This window comes from Lutjanus erythropterus, chromosome 6, assembly GCF_056507025.1.
Source record: "Lutjanus erythropterus isolate fLutEry1 chromosome 6, fLutEry1.hap2, whole genome shotgun sequence".
Lineage (NCBI taxonomy): Eukaryota > Metazoa > Chordata > Actinopteri > Lutjaniformes > Lutjanidae > Lutjanus > Lutjanus erythropterus.
Window position 1 is genome coordinate 1,511,578 of NC_139322.1, and position 13,599 is coordinate 1,525,176.

Consider the following 13,599-nt stretch of genomic DNA (forward strand, 5'->3'; position numbering starts at 1 on the left):
ATGTTTGATAATAAGAAAGTAAATGTGTTGTAACTTTCCACAGAAATAATCTGTGTTCTGCACAGTAACTGGTGGATAAGAGTTTACTGGAGGACCAAAAATTCATTATTGTTTCTTCTCTGGATTAATTGAACTCCTGAGGTTCTGAAGTTCACACACTAACTTGTTATATCTCTCGTCAATCGTGTTTTAGTCTTGTTGTATCAATGCGTACTTTGTGTGTGTGTGTGTGTGTGTGTGTGTCAGGTGGGGAGCAGGAGCGCGACTGGACGGCGGTGGCGGCAGTTCAGTGTCGTCTGGACAGAGAAGGAGGAACGAAGCTGTTCACTGATCTGGTGATGAGCACCAAGAATGACAAGATCTTCCAGGAGAGCATCCAGCTGGCCATCTGTCTGCTGGAGGGAGGAAACACTGAGATACAGGTCACACACACACACACACACACACACACACACACACACACGCTGTCTGATCTGTTGTAACTGGAATCAACCAGTTCAGTAAACCTGACAGTGAACGTCGTGTTGTTCTCCTGCAGAACTCCTTCTACAAACTGATGATGGGCGACAACAAGTCTGAGAAGTTCTTTAAGGTTCTTCATGACCGGATGAAAGAGGCTCAGACGGACATAAAAGCTACAGTTTCTGTTAATGTTGGAGAGATGTCACACAAGGCCAACGAGAAGGAGCTGGAGAACGGTGAGAACATTCAAAAACATTTCAAACCTGCCTGAGAAAACTGCACTTTTCACTGTTTTATTAGAACTTGGACTTAGATTTGCTTTTGACACCTTCCTCACTGTACAGAGCCTTGCAATTCATTTTTTTCATGCCTTATCTCAATCACAAGTTATTTACTTACAACAAATTCATGAACTCATGATCTCAAGATAACTACATAAAAAAAATTGCAAGCACAGCACTTTAAAATGCTGGGATTTTTTTGAAATATATTTTTAAAAAGTTTTATCAACCTATAATCTTTAGTTGAGATAATTTACTTTACTTCTTTAGATAAACTTAAATCTTTGAGTTTTAGAAACTCAAAAATAAAAAAAATAAAAATAAAAAAACTGGCCACAGTGAGATATGAACCTGATCTGTCATTATTTTGGTGACTGAAATTTTGAATTGAAAATATACAAATGTTAATCATCACACATTTTAACTTCAAAGAATTTACGCAATGATTTTTTTAAATACAACTTTTTTGCGGTTTCTAAAAAAGATTTGAGTTTATCCAAAGAAGAAAAGAAAATTGAGTCGGGTTAAAAATTCAAAAATGTATTATCTGTTTGAGCTTTCTCAACTTTTTTGTTTTTACAGTGTAGACCTGAAATAATAATAAATGACAATTAAAATGTTACAAAAATCTGTAATTAATTTCCATATCATTTTTTGCCAAAGCCACTGGAGAGCGAGTGAAGAGCTGCAGGTTTCAGATCGCCGTCTTCAACCTTCGCTGTGATTAAGAGATAAACTCTTCTGTTTTTTTTCCTCTTTGTAAAGGCGGTTCTACAACATTAGTACTTCCTGGTGCAGGAGGTCACCCGTTGTTGGTCCAGGGTCAGTCCATCGCCCCGGTAACAGGTGCCTCCGCCTTGCCGGTTCAGCCGGCAGCAGAGCAGAGGGAGGTGGAGACGGAGATGGGGCCGGCTGTTACCATCATGAAGCCGATCCTGAGGTTCCTCCAGCTGCTCTGTGAGAACCACAACCAGGACCTGCAGGTAAGGTTCTAAGTCAAGAAACAGTTTTTGCTGACAAAATAAAACTTTTATTGCACTTTAATTTTACGAGAACAGACATGACACAGACACGGAGCCTTTTAGATGTTCTCTCTGCGTGTGTTTGCAGAACTTTCTGCGTTGTCAGAACAATAAGACCAACTATAACCTGGTGTGTGAGACGCTTCAGTTCCTGGACATCATGTGTGGAAGCACCACCGGAGGCCTGGGCCTGCTGGGCCTCTACATCAACGAATCAAACGTCCACCTGATCACTCAGACGCTGGAGACGCTCACAGAGTACTGCCAGGGTCCCTGTCAGGAGAACCAGGTACGCTGAGACGTCACAGGAACGTACAGCCAGGAGAGGAGAACCTGTCACCGGTTACTGAGGCACGTTGACTCATCGTTAATGTGTGTGTGTGTTACAGACGTGTATAGTGACCCACGAGTCCAACGGCATCGACATCATCACAGCTCTGATCCTGAATGACATCAGTCCTCTGTGTCGGTATCGGATGGAGATGGTTCTCCAGCTGAAGGTACGCTGTTCTACCTGTCCGGTCACAGTCTCTGAGGGGGTGTATCTGACGCTTCATCTAGAGATTCGGCGTGTCGTCTGTTTTTTTTTCATGTGATGCACACGTTTGTAGACAAAATAAACAGTGAAAATTGTATTGACATCACCAGGATGACACCGCTCACAAGAGCAGAGTATTTTTGTACTTTTATTAATTTTTTCATTCATTTATTTAAATCCTTGGAAAACACATTGAGTTTTCTTTGATGACTTCAGTTTTCTCTCCTCTCATTGGACGTCTGTATCTAATAATGTTCTCCCTCAGAGGCAGCAATAATAAAACGATAACTGTTACAGTCAATATAAAAAGCAATTAAATCCTCAAACTGTCTCGGCCATATTCAGGTTATATTAAAGTTATTTTGAAGCAAATTCCACCTGTGTGTGTCACTGATTTCTCAGGGACAGTGAATATTAATGAACGTCACTCTGAATATGACACAATCAGCTAAAGGAGAAACAAATGACATACAGGTTTTCAAATGTTCATTTACTCAGCTGTACTTTATCTTAGTTACTGATAATTACTGTACTGCATTACTCTCTACTTCAAAATAAAAATCACATAATCAGTTTCAGGCAGAAACTCAAGTCTCAACAACATTTTAATCTGGCTTTTGTTGTTGTTGTTGTTGTTGTTGTTGTTGTTGTTGTTGTTGTTTGAGCCCGTGGTCCTCAGGGGTCGCATTGTTGCACTGAATCCACCTGTCAGGGTCTCACCTGTTGATTGACTGTGGCTGTTTTCTTCCTGGTTACCAGGACAACGCCTCTAAGCTGCTGCTGGCTTTGATGGAGAGTCGTCATGACAGCGAGAACGCAGAGAGGATCCTGTTCAACCTGCGACCACGAGAGCTGGTCAGAGACGATTCTTTACCTCAGAGTCTGATTAAATCAGCTGGTGATAATCTGTGTTAGAAGATAACGTGTGTGTGTGCGTGCGTGCGTGCGTGCGTGCGTGCGTGCGTGCGTGCGTGCGTGTGTGTGTGTGTGTGTGTGTGCAGGTGGAGGTCATAAAGAAGGCCTACCATCAGGAGAGTGAGTATGAGGGGGTGGAAGTCTCTCCCCGTGAGGTGGGACACAACATCTACATCCTGGCTCAGCAGGTGAGTCCTTATTGGCTGCAAGGATCCTTCTGTGCTCTGCTATTGGCTGACAGAAGTCCCGCCCTCCTCTGTCAGTGTTTGAAGTTCTGTCAGTAACTTTTCTGTTTGTTTGTTTGTTTATGTGCAGCTGGCCCGACACAACAAGGTCCTGCAGAACCTCCTGAAACCACTGAAGAAGAGCAAAGAGGGAGAGGAGGGGATCTCCTCCATGGTAACCATCCATCATCCATCATCAGTCCATCCATCCACACATCCATCCCTCCATCCACACATCCATCCATCCATCCATCCATCCATCCATCCATCCCTCCATCCACACATCCATCCCTCCATCCATCCATCCATCCATCCATCCATCCCTCTATCCATCTCTAACATGTTTGTGTCTTTGTGTCTCCAGCTGAACCTGAACAACCGTCCTCTGTCCCAGATGTTGAAGTCTTCAGCTCCAGCTGCTGTAGTGGAGCAGGATCCTCTGGAGTACTACGACCTGCTCACCTCACAGATAGAGGTACTACAGTACTACGACTACTGCTACTGCTAATACTACTTCAGTTCAACTTTACTGTCACTATAGAGTCAGTGTTTGTGGCTACTGTAGAAACATGGAGGTTCATCTGAAAACATAAACGTCTATTTTCAGGTGATTATAAACATACTTATGAATATTACATTCCATTTCAGTCATATTCTGCCAATAGATCCCTAGAAATGTGACACACTGGACCTTGAATAGTGATAAAACTGAAGAGCTGTGTCCAACTGAAGGCTCAAATAAAATTACAACAAATAACTAGATGGGCGCTGGGAGAGCACAGACCTTTACTAAGGCTAATATTTCTATTTATTCCATATTACAATGAGGATAAATATTCTGCAGTTAGCTGAAGCCTCATTATCCCAGCTGACCTATCGCTCGATGTTAACGGAAGTGAAAAATAATTTGTGTATCTGCCTCGTAGTTCAGATCAAGTTTGATGAAACTCAAACACAGTGAGCTGAAAACATAACCTGTTTAGTGGAAGGTGAGAACATTAATACAGTTCCTGCTGGAGGAGTCACAGTTCATAAACACTTTTATTATCATATAATGAAATGCTGCACACACAGAACAGCTAGAAACTAATATTCAAATATTTAAAATTATAGTAGAATAAAACAATTTTTGATGCAGAGATCCTATAACCACCACTGCTGCTCTTATTATAAATACTGGCTCCGTGTGACTCCATACTGCACCTCGTCCAGGTGACAGACAGCTGTTATAATGTCATATATCTCTGTCTGTGTGTGTGTGTGTGTGTGTGTGTGTGTGTGTGTGTGTGTAGATTGTGCGTGAAGACCGCAGCATGGAGCAGATTGTGTTTCCTGTTCATCCCATCTGTGAGTTTCTGACCGATGAGTCAAAGTTCAGAGTGTTCAACACCACGGAGCAGGACGAGCAGGGGTCAAAGGTCACACACTTCTTCGAACAGACCTCCTTCCTGCACGGAGAGATGGAGTGGCAGAAGAAGCTGAGGAGTGAGAACACACACACACACACGCTTCATTCACACACTAACATTAGTTTAAACACAAGTGGCAACTAAATACATTTACTAAAGTACTGTAATTATTTTCTGCTACTGCATTTGATTATTTTAGTCACTGGTTACTTTTTGAATTCAGGTTATTATAAAATATGATCAACAAATATCACAAGATCATTTGTTACAGATTGAGATAAAACTTTACTGATCCTTATCTGTACATGAAATCATTAAAATTAGCTCCTTCACCAACTGTAACATGAAAGTGATGAACACATGAATTCATCAGTCACTCTAATCTCACACTATGATATATATTAATCTGAAATGGGCCATTCTGCATTGGTACTTTAGTATATGTTAGTACTTTTGTACATTTACTTGTAACAGAGTATTTGCAAACTGTGTGTGTGTGTGTGTTGCAGGTATGCCGGTGTTGTATTGGTTCTCTAGGAGGATGTCTCTGTGGGGAACCATCTCCTTCAACCTCGCCGTCTTCATCAACCTCATCATCGCCTTCTTCTACCCCTACGGCTCAGGACAAGGTACTACTGCAAGTACTGTTAGGACTACTGCAAATAACATTAACACTGCAGTACCAACACTACAGATACCCAAAGTACAACTACTAGTTCTGTTTCCCAGTTAAAATTTCTCAAAGCATTTCAGGTGCACTACGTCAAAGTGTTCAAAGAAACATGGCTGACCATGAAGGACTGATGAGTTTTATTTGCAGGTGTGCAGAACCTTCTTGTATAAATGACACAGAAAGAAAAATGACATGAGGTGACAATATGCCATTATACAATTTATTTTACTACACTGAAGATCATATTCTGACTCACATTCATCAATGTAACTGCAGAACAGGATTTACTGTAGTATTATTTTACGTGTTACCATTGTGACGTGATGACAGACAGCTGCAGAAGTTTCTCCTGTTCTGTTTCTACTGGGAGGCTGGAAATATTTGGGTTCTGACGTGTCTGGAACACAACATTAGAACCACATGTACTAATACTGGTATTATTTATTGCACTGCATTTTTTTGTATTTATCAGCACTCAGAGTAACTTTGTCTCTCTTCTTCTTCTTCTCTCTCCCTCCTCCTCCTCCTCCTCCTCCTCCTCCTCCTCTCAGTCGGAGCGATTGATGACTCCCTGTTGCTGATGCTGTTCTGGATCCTGACCGGTCTTTCCGTCTTGGGTCTGTTCTCTCAGCGTTACGGCCTCCAGCCGCTCACCGTCGCTCTCATCCTCAGATCCATCTACCACCTGGGCATCGGCAACACACTCATCCTGCTGGGGTCGCTCAATGTACGTAACACTACGTTACCCAGCTACCACCTGGGCACATGAGCCACAGTCACACACCTATTAAGAGTCATTTTGGTATCTTTAAACTTCAGCCATATTTTTTTCTGGTCTGCTGCTGCCTCAGTCTCTTAGTTTGATTCAGTACCAAACTAACCTTTTAAACAAGTTTTCTCAGGTGTTAATAATGATATTAATAATAAACTTTATTTATATAGCACCTTTCATACAAAACATGCAGCAGTTCAGCTCAAAGTGCATTACATTTTTTATTAAAAAGAAGAAATAAAAATGGGAAATACAACTAAAATAGATACACACTATTACAATATGTTTCTCCCTGCAGCTGATCAATAAGGTGGTGTTTGTCGTCAGCTTCGTGGGGAACAACGGGACGTTTATTATGGGATACAAAGCCATGGTGATGGATGTGGAGTTCCTGTACCATCTTGCGTATGTCCTCACCTCCACACTGGGACTGTTCGTCCACGAGCTCTTCTACAGCATCCTGGTAAAAACACACACACACACACACACTAGTCAATTCAGAAGAGGAAAACTTCAGTTCCTCTTCTGAAGTAACCTTTCTGTCTGTCTGTCTGCAGCTGTTTGACCTGATCTACCGGGAGGAGACTCTATTTAACGTGATAAAGAGCGTCACTCGAAACGGTCGCTCCATCCTGCTGACGGCGCTGCTCGCTCTCATCCTCGTCTACCTCTTCTCAATTGTTGGCTTCCTCTGCCTGAAGGAGGACTTCATCATGGAGGTCGACCCGCTGCCGCAGATCGCTGCAGGTAACATCACAGTCCTCAAAACTGACCCACTAGATGTTTTAGAGAGAGAGAATTTCATACTTTTATTAGCAGAAGGAGAGAGATAACAAGACGATCCATGAATCCTGGAAACCCTGAACCAGCACAGGGACCCTGACCTAACTGTAACTTCTATCAAAACACTTTGATTTGAATTTAAACCCTTGCAGAACAAAAACTTTTAGCTTGTTTGCTTTATTTCTACTTTCCCAGCTTTGAGCTGGATGTTAGAGCTGTCTGAGGGTCTGTGGACTGATGTCATTTGGCGTCTCCACACGTCTTCAGTGAAGCTCTCAAACCTACAGAACTGATGGGAAAATAAAAACCCAGCTGAGTTTAGTTTCAGTGCAGAATTTCATCTTTATTGCCTTCAAAAACCAGACTCATTCATCAGTTAAACGGCTGTAAACCAGTTACTGTTAACAAGTTCAAACAGGAAATGAAAACTAGTTCTAGAAGGAACAAAAGCCCTGGTTGGTAAATTCTGCCAATCGTTATCAGCCAATATTTAATAAAATGTGACCAGGATTAATGCTTTCTAGTTTCAGATCACAAAAAATGATTGATGCTGCAGGAAATACCTGAACCAGGTCTCAGCTGAGTTTTAAAACCTAAAGAGCGCGTCACTCCCAACATGATTTAATTATCAGAAGTCTGACTCACTACCTTCTCACCCTCATGCTGATTCTGAGCTGCAGCCTTCATGCTGAAGACGGTAAAGTAACACCAGGAGTGATAGTATGACATCTGTGATTGGTTTAAAGAAATCCAAATGGTATTTTTTCCTCTACAGCAGAATGTTCATGTGTGGAGGCGGATGTTTCTCCAGCACCGAGCGCTGTGGAGACACAAGTCACACGGCGTTACTCTTTTATCATTTTTCATGAAACATTAGTGGAAATACAGGTTATTATGATCCCTGTGACTAATAAGGAAAAAGGAAATAAAATTCTACTGTGAATATTAATGGGTTAATGTAGAAGTTGTTGTAATTTAAGACACTGAACTTCTACTCACTGCTGAAGTTTGAGTACGCTGCTATGAACTCCAGTCAGGGTGTGTATGTACTGGTTGTACTGGTGAGTCTCTGTCACTAACAGTGTGTGTGTGTGTGTGTGTTCGGTTCTTCAGCTCCTCAGCAGTCTGAAGCCTCTCAGGATTTCCTCAAGTCATGTTCTGCAGACGGGGTCAGCTGCACCGTCGAGACCACCTCCGTCACTGAACAGGAAGGTGAGCGTCCGTCAGTCAGGAGAGCATTCGTTCACTGCAGGACTGAGACTGTTAACATCCACAGTGACGTCGACGCCTCACATCATGACTGTTTGTGTGTTTTAGAAGAGTCGGAGAACTCGGAGCGAGCGTGCGACACTCTGTTGATGTGCATCGTCACTGTGCTGAATCACGGACTGAGGAACGGAGGAGGAGTCGGAGACGTTCTCCGCAAACCATCCAAGAACGTAAGGAACGCTTTCTACCTAAACACACTCCATAATACACATCTCTCTCCACAGACTACAGTGATGCAAAGGAACAAAATACTTGGTACTTAAAGGGATAGTTCAGGGTTTTTTAAGTGTGGTTGTAAGAGGTATTTCTCCTTAGTCAATGTGTTACCTGCTGCTTCTTCAAACTGGGGGAAAGTCGACCAACATCTACTGTAGGTAACACACTGACTGTGGAGAAGTACCTCCTACAGCCCCAGATAAAAAAAAAAACAGCTTTATTAGTGGTTAATAAGCAAGTTAGTAATGCTTTATAGATCAGTTATAAGCCTTTAATATGAACAAATTTTGAGTTGATTGTAAAAATAATCTCTGGCTGCAGAGTAATTAAAGAGCAACTTGAAGGTTGAATACTAACAATGGGTTAAATTTTGGTTCAGGATTTTTAGTTTAGTTTATTGGAGGCTTAAGAACTGACGCATTAAAAACACAAAAATCAGCCATAGATAGAGACACAACTTTAAAGTCGTGCTAATGAATGGTTTATAACTGATCTATAATGTATTATGAACTTATTCAGTAACAGTAAACCCTTTCTAAAGAATAATACCTCTTATGATCAGCTTATAACAACAACATTAAAATGCTGCTGAAACACTAATGAATCAGTGGTAACACACTAATACATAATAAGTACTTTTACTCCTGGTCCTTTGAGTATATTTTCTGTAAGAGTACCTTCACATGGTGGTTTTAATTTTTTTACTTACAGTAGGAAACTCTGTGTGTCTGTGTGTGTGCAGGAGCCGCTGTTTCCAGCCCGGGTGGTGTACGACCTGTTGTTCTACTTCATCGTCATCATCATCGTCCTCAACTTGATCTTTGGCGTCATCATCGACACGTTTGCCGACCTGAGGAGTGAGAAACAGAAGAAAGAGGAGATCCTGAAAACCACGTGTTTCATCTGTGGTGGGTGTCTGAGTGACGACAGATTTTTAAACTCTGTGCAGAATATCTGAGCAGCAGTTGTTGTGTTGGTGTTGCAGGTCTGGAGAGAGACAAGTTTGACAATAAGACGGTGTCGTTCGAGGAGCACATCAAACTGGAGCACAACATCTGGAACTACCTGTACTTTATTGTCCTGGTGCGTGAGAAGAACAAGACAGACTACACTGGACCTGAGAGCTACGTAGCTCACATGATCAAGGTAGGAAACTTCAACACACATCGATCAGTTAGAAACAGGAAATACCAAAGCACACGGACGTCATCCGGTGTCACAGACACACATCTAAACATGGAAAACTTCTTTTTCTGTTTCAGAACAACAACTTAGACTGGTTTCCACGGATGCAGGCGATGTCTCTGGTGGTAACCGATGGCGATGGGGAGCAGAACGAGATGAGGATGTTACAGGACAAACTGGCAGCGACAATGAAGGTGGTGACGACCCTGACCACTCAGCTGACAGAGCTGAAAGAGCAGGTATTAACACACATGCGTTAAAGGTTAACCCATCTGTCTGCTACTGTAACCATGATGTTGATGGTCACCTGACATCTGCATGCCAAATACACTGTGGTATTAAAGAGAGAGTTCAGGTTATTTGAAGTGTAGTCAGTGTTTTACCTACAGTAGATGGCAGTTGACACGCCCCCAGTTTGGAGAAGCAGCAGGAGTCCTGGTGTAGGAAGCTAAGTGATGTCGTGCTGTGGACAGAGTCAGCAGCAACATGTGTTTTAAAAATATTAAATAAAATCACTTTAATTGTAGGCTAAATTTAGAAGAGACCTTTCTGATGGGAAACCAGCATTATATAAGCCAAATGTCAACTTTGGTGAATCTAAAGTAACTCTTTAAAACAGAAGTCACACAAACAGACTGAGGCAGTGGTAGACCAACAACTCGTGTTCTGTGAGATAAAATGAAATGCAGGGCGATATTTGTCTTCCATAACAGTGGTTCACATCAAAAAGGTCAAGTGATGAAAATATTCTGAACTGAACTGACTAGAATACATGTTGCTACTGACCCTGTCTACAGCAGTACAGTGATTAGCTTCCTACACTGGTACTCCTGCTGTTTCTTCAAGTACCTCATACAACAACACTTCAAGAAATCCAAACTGGCCATTTAAGGACAAAAAAAACTCATGTATGCTTATTTTTGGATAATGGACTGTCTGACAAATTTACTTTCAAGCTCATGGGACATCTGTCAGCCTGGCAGTATCAAAGCATATTTTTCGATACTAGTGTCAGTAATAGCTTTGGTAAACTATTCTCTTAATACCTTACTTATATGCTGAACACACTGCAACTTCATTAAAATCAAAATATCATTAAAGTGAATAAAGAAAACATAGAAGACACAAAACACAATAAATACAAATATGTTGCCGGTCGTAAAGAACAAAACAAAAGTAGAACTGATTACGTAAATCAAACATCTGCTGACAATATTGTAATTAATAGCTAACAGGATCTATTTCTACTTTAACATTATGAAACCCAGTGTGAGCCTTTTACATGAGCATGTTTTCAGTACAATTAAAAGTTTCATAAAATGACTGTTTGTGTATTTGCAGTGTGTTTCTTTATGCTGCACATCAGTATTACTTTCATTATTTATTAATCTGCTGATTGTTTTCTTGATTAACTGATTAATCGTTTGATCTCTAAAACAACAGAAAACAGTTAAAAACGTCCCAAGGCTCAAACAATATTCTCTTTTTGTATGAGGTCTAGGAAAGTAGCAAAATGCCACATTTGTGAACATGTGACCATATTTTTGGCATTTTTGTTTGAAAAAAATGGAAAAGCTGAAGAGTAAATTTCTATATACATCAATTAATTTGCTTGTATTTTGTATCTTAACTGAATTGTGATGTTTTCTTCATTTACTTGTGTTTTGATAAGCTGCAGTGCATTTAGCTGAAAAACATTCATATATTCCTCTTAGTATATAACCACTGAAATTATCATGATTTCGTTCACGACTGTGGACTTACTGTCTGTCCTGTGTCCCTGCAGATGACTGAGCAGAGGAAGAGGAGGCAGAGGATGGGATTCGTTGACGTCCAGGCGGGAGCGACGGCTGCGCTGCCTCCCAGCGCCGCAGGAGGAAACCACCAGATCTACAAAACATAAAGACGGACTGCTGATCATCAGACGGACTGACTGCTCACTACCAGATCTACATCTGTAAACCATACAGCTGGACTGATGGACCGTCCCACAGGAAGAAATCTTTCACGTGGTTATCCTGAAGAAAAACACTAGAATTAAAAACTTAAAACTGTTTCTCACTAAAAACACAAGAAAGCTGTTTTTGTTTGCTTTTAGTTTTTAAAATGTGGCTGATGCAGATGGAGTGAGATCTCTCACTGATGGACAGAGTGAGAGTTGTTGATAGCATCTCAGCTGAGTTTAGTTTGGTTCATCTTTTGATTAATTTAAATATGTTGCTGTGAAGCACAAAAGACCTCCATGTGTGTGTATGTGTGTGTACAATGTAGACACTTTGTTTGAAAAAGCAATAGTTTTTCAAAACATTTCTGGTCAGACACAAGATAAATATTCAATATTGTAGATAAAATGTCCTGTTAGAGGTCCAGATGTGATGGTTTTCAGTGAGACTGATCCATCTGCAGCTAATATCAGTTTGGTACGCTAGCTGATAGTTTTAGTAGGAGCCAACATTTTTAACATTTTCTGGTTGCAGTTTTGTTCAGTTTAGCCGAATTTACTATTTTTAACCTGCAACTTCACCCTGGCTCAGACCACAGGACGAGTTTGGACCAATTTAATCCAGATTCTTTCCTCTACAAGTATATGATTCTGGTTCTTAGAATCAGATTGTTCCTTATTTTCTGCACAGAGAATCTGAACCATTTATTCTAAATAACTTTGGTGCCATTTCTGTAGACCTCAAGATGGAGGAGAACTGAAATAATAGATTTGTGATGCAGCTATAAACAGACAACAGAATACAGCAATTATCTTTTTTGTGGATCAACCTGGAAGTCAGTGATTATCAGTTTCCGCAACAGATTACTGATGGAAACTCTGAGTGTTTGGGTCAAAAATGGTGCTGATTTTTGGAAACAATCTTGTTAAATACAACAAAGTTACAGTTAAAATATTAACTGGTTTATTTTTGGGTTTTGTGAAGAGAGATTTTGGAAACGTGCCGAGGGAATCGACTATCACAGACTTCCTGGTTGGAGGACTACAAAGTGCCACTCTGAGTTCAGTGTCATAGAAAAAAGATGCTAAACTGTGTGCAAGTGTGTGTGTTTGCTGAGAGAATAACCAGCCATCAATTCACATTAGTCATTTTAAGAAAATGTACATAGACACTGACACACAACATTTATCTGCTGATGACAGAATTAAATATTTCAGTAATATCTTCTGTTTGAATGTAAAGTGAGTTGAACCCAGCTGTGTGTTTTTTATTGTAAATCTGGGGAAACTAGTTTTTAAGTGACATTATTATTATTGTTATTAATATTAAGGTTTAATAATGATATATTTAAGAAGAGAGCAGCTCCTGTTGTTTTGAACACTGTAACTAGCTCAGTACAGACACTGGATCATAAGTGAACTGCTTTTAGCAACGTTTGTGAACAGAAAATAACATTTACTTATTTTCATTGAGAACAGACGGGTCCACACGGAGTGGGAGGAGGAGGAGGACGGTGTGATGAAGACCACATATCTTCAAAAGAAATAAAATATTTACTATGAAGAAGAAAATGTTTTGTGTTATTTATTGGAGCTTTTAGTGAGCAATTTATAATAATGTAGAACAGCTGACTGGGTCATACTATAGTAGGTCACGGTACAGGATGACATACTGTTGCAAGTCATGCTATGGTATGTCATTATAAAGCAGTACAGTATAGCAAGTCTTAATATAGTAGGTCATCCTGAAGTATAACATACTGTAGTAAGTCAAGTTGTAGTGGCTCATTCTGAAGTATGTCATACTATAACAAGTTGTACTAAAGGACGACACAGTAGAACAAGGAATACTATGGTATGTCATTGAAAAGCTTGACATATAGCAAGTCATACTGTAGTAGGTCATTG

At 40.6% G+C, this 13,599-nt stretch overlaps 1 protein-coding gene across 1 annotated transcript in view; it reads left to right on the forward strand.

The window, feature by feature from the left end:
• The window catches only part of itpr3 (inositol 1,4,5-trisphosphate receptor, type 3), a 72,701-nt gene extending 59,453 nt beyond the window's left edge, over nt 1–13,248 (forward strand). Inside the window, exons 41-60 of the mRNA XM_084720160.1 lie at nt 247–422; nt 539–698; nt 1,509–1,726; nt 1,854–2,054; nt 2,155–2,265; nt 3,063–3,158; nt 3,305–3,406; nt 3,534–3,617; nt 3,807–3,917; nt 4,735–4,927; nt 5,361–5,480; nt 6,076–6,251; nt 6,595–6,759; nt 6,854–7,043; nt 8,193–8,291; nt 8,397–8,518; nt 9,307–9,472; nt 9,550–9,710; nt 9,827–9,988; nt 11,536–13,248. Coding sequence (XP_084576286.1) covers nt 247–422; nt 539–698; nt 1,509–1,726; nt 1,854–2,054; nt 2,155–2,265; nt 3,063–3,158; nt 3,305–3,406; nt 3,534–3,617; nt 3,807–3,917; nt 4,735–4,927; nt 5,361–5,480; nt 6,076–6,251; nt 6,595–6,759; nt 6,854–7,043; nt 8,193–8,291; nt 8,397–8,518; nt 9,307–9,472; nt 9,550–9,710; nt 9,827–9,988; nt 11,536–11,652 — 2,930 coding nt within the window. The 3' untranslated portion in view covers nt 11,653–13,248. The remainder of the gene's footprint in view (nt 1–246; nt 423–538; nt 699–1,508; nt 1,727–1,853; nt 2,055–2,154; nt 2,266–3,062; nt 3,159–3,304; nt 3,407–3,533; nt 3,618–3,806; nt 3,918–4,734; nt 4,928–5,360; nt 5,481–6,075; nt 6,252–6,594; nt 6,760–6,853; nt 7,044–8,192; nt 8,292–8,396; nt 8,519–9,306; nt 9,473–9,549; nt 9,711–9,826; nt 9,989–11,535) is intronic.
• The last annotated feature ends 351 nt before the right edge of the window (nt 13,249–13,599 follow it).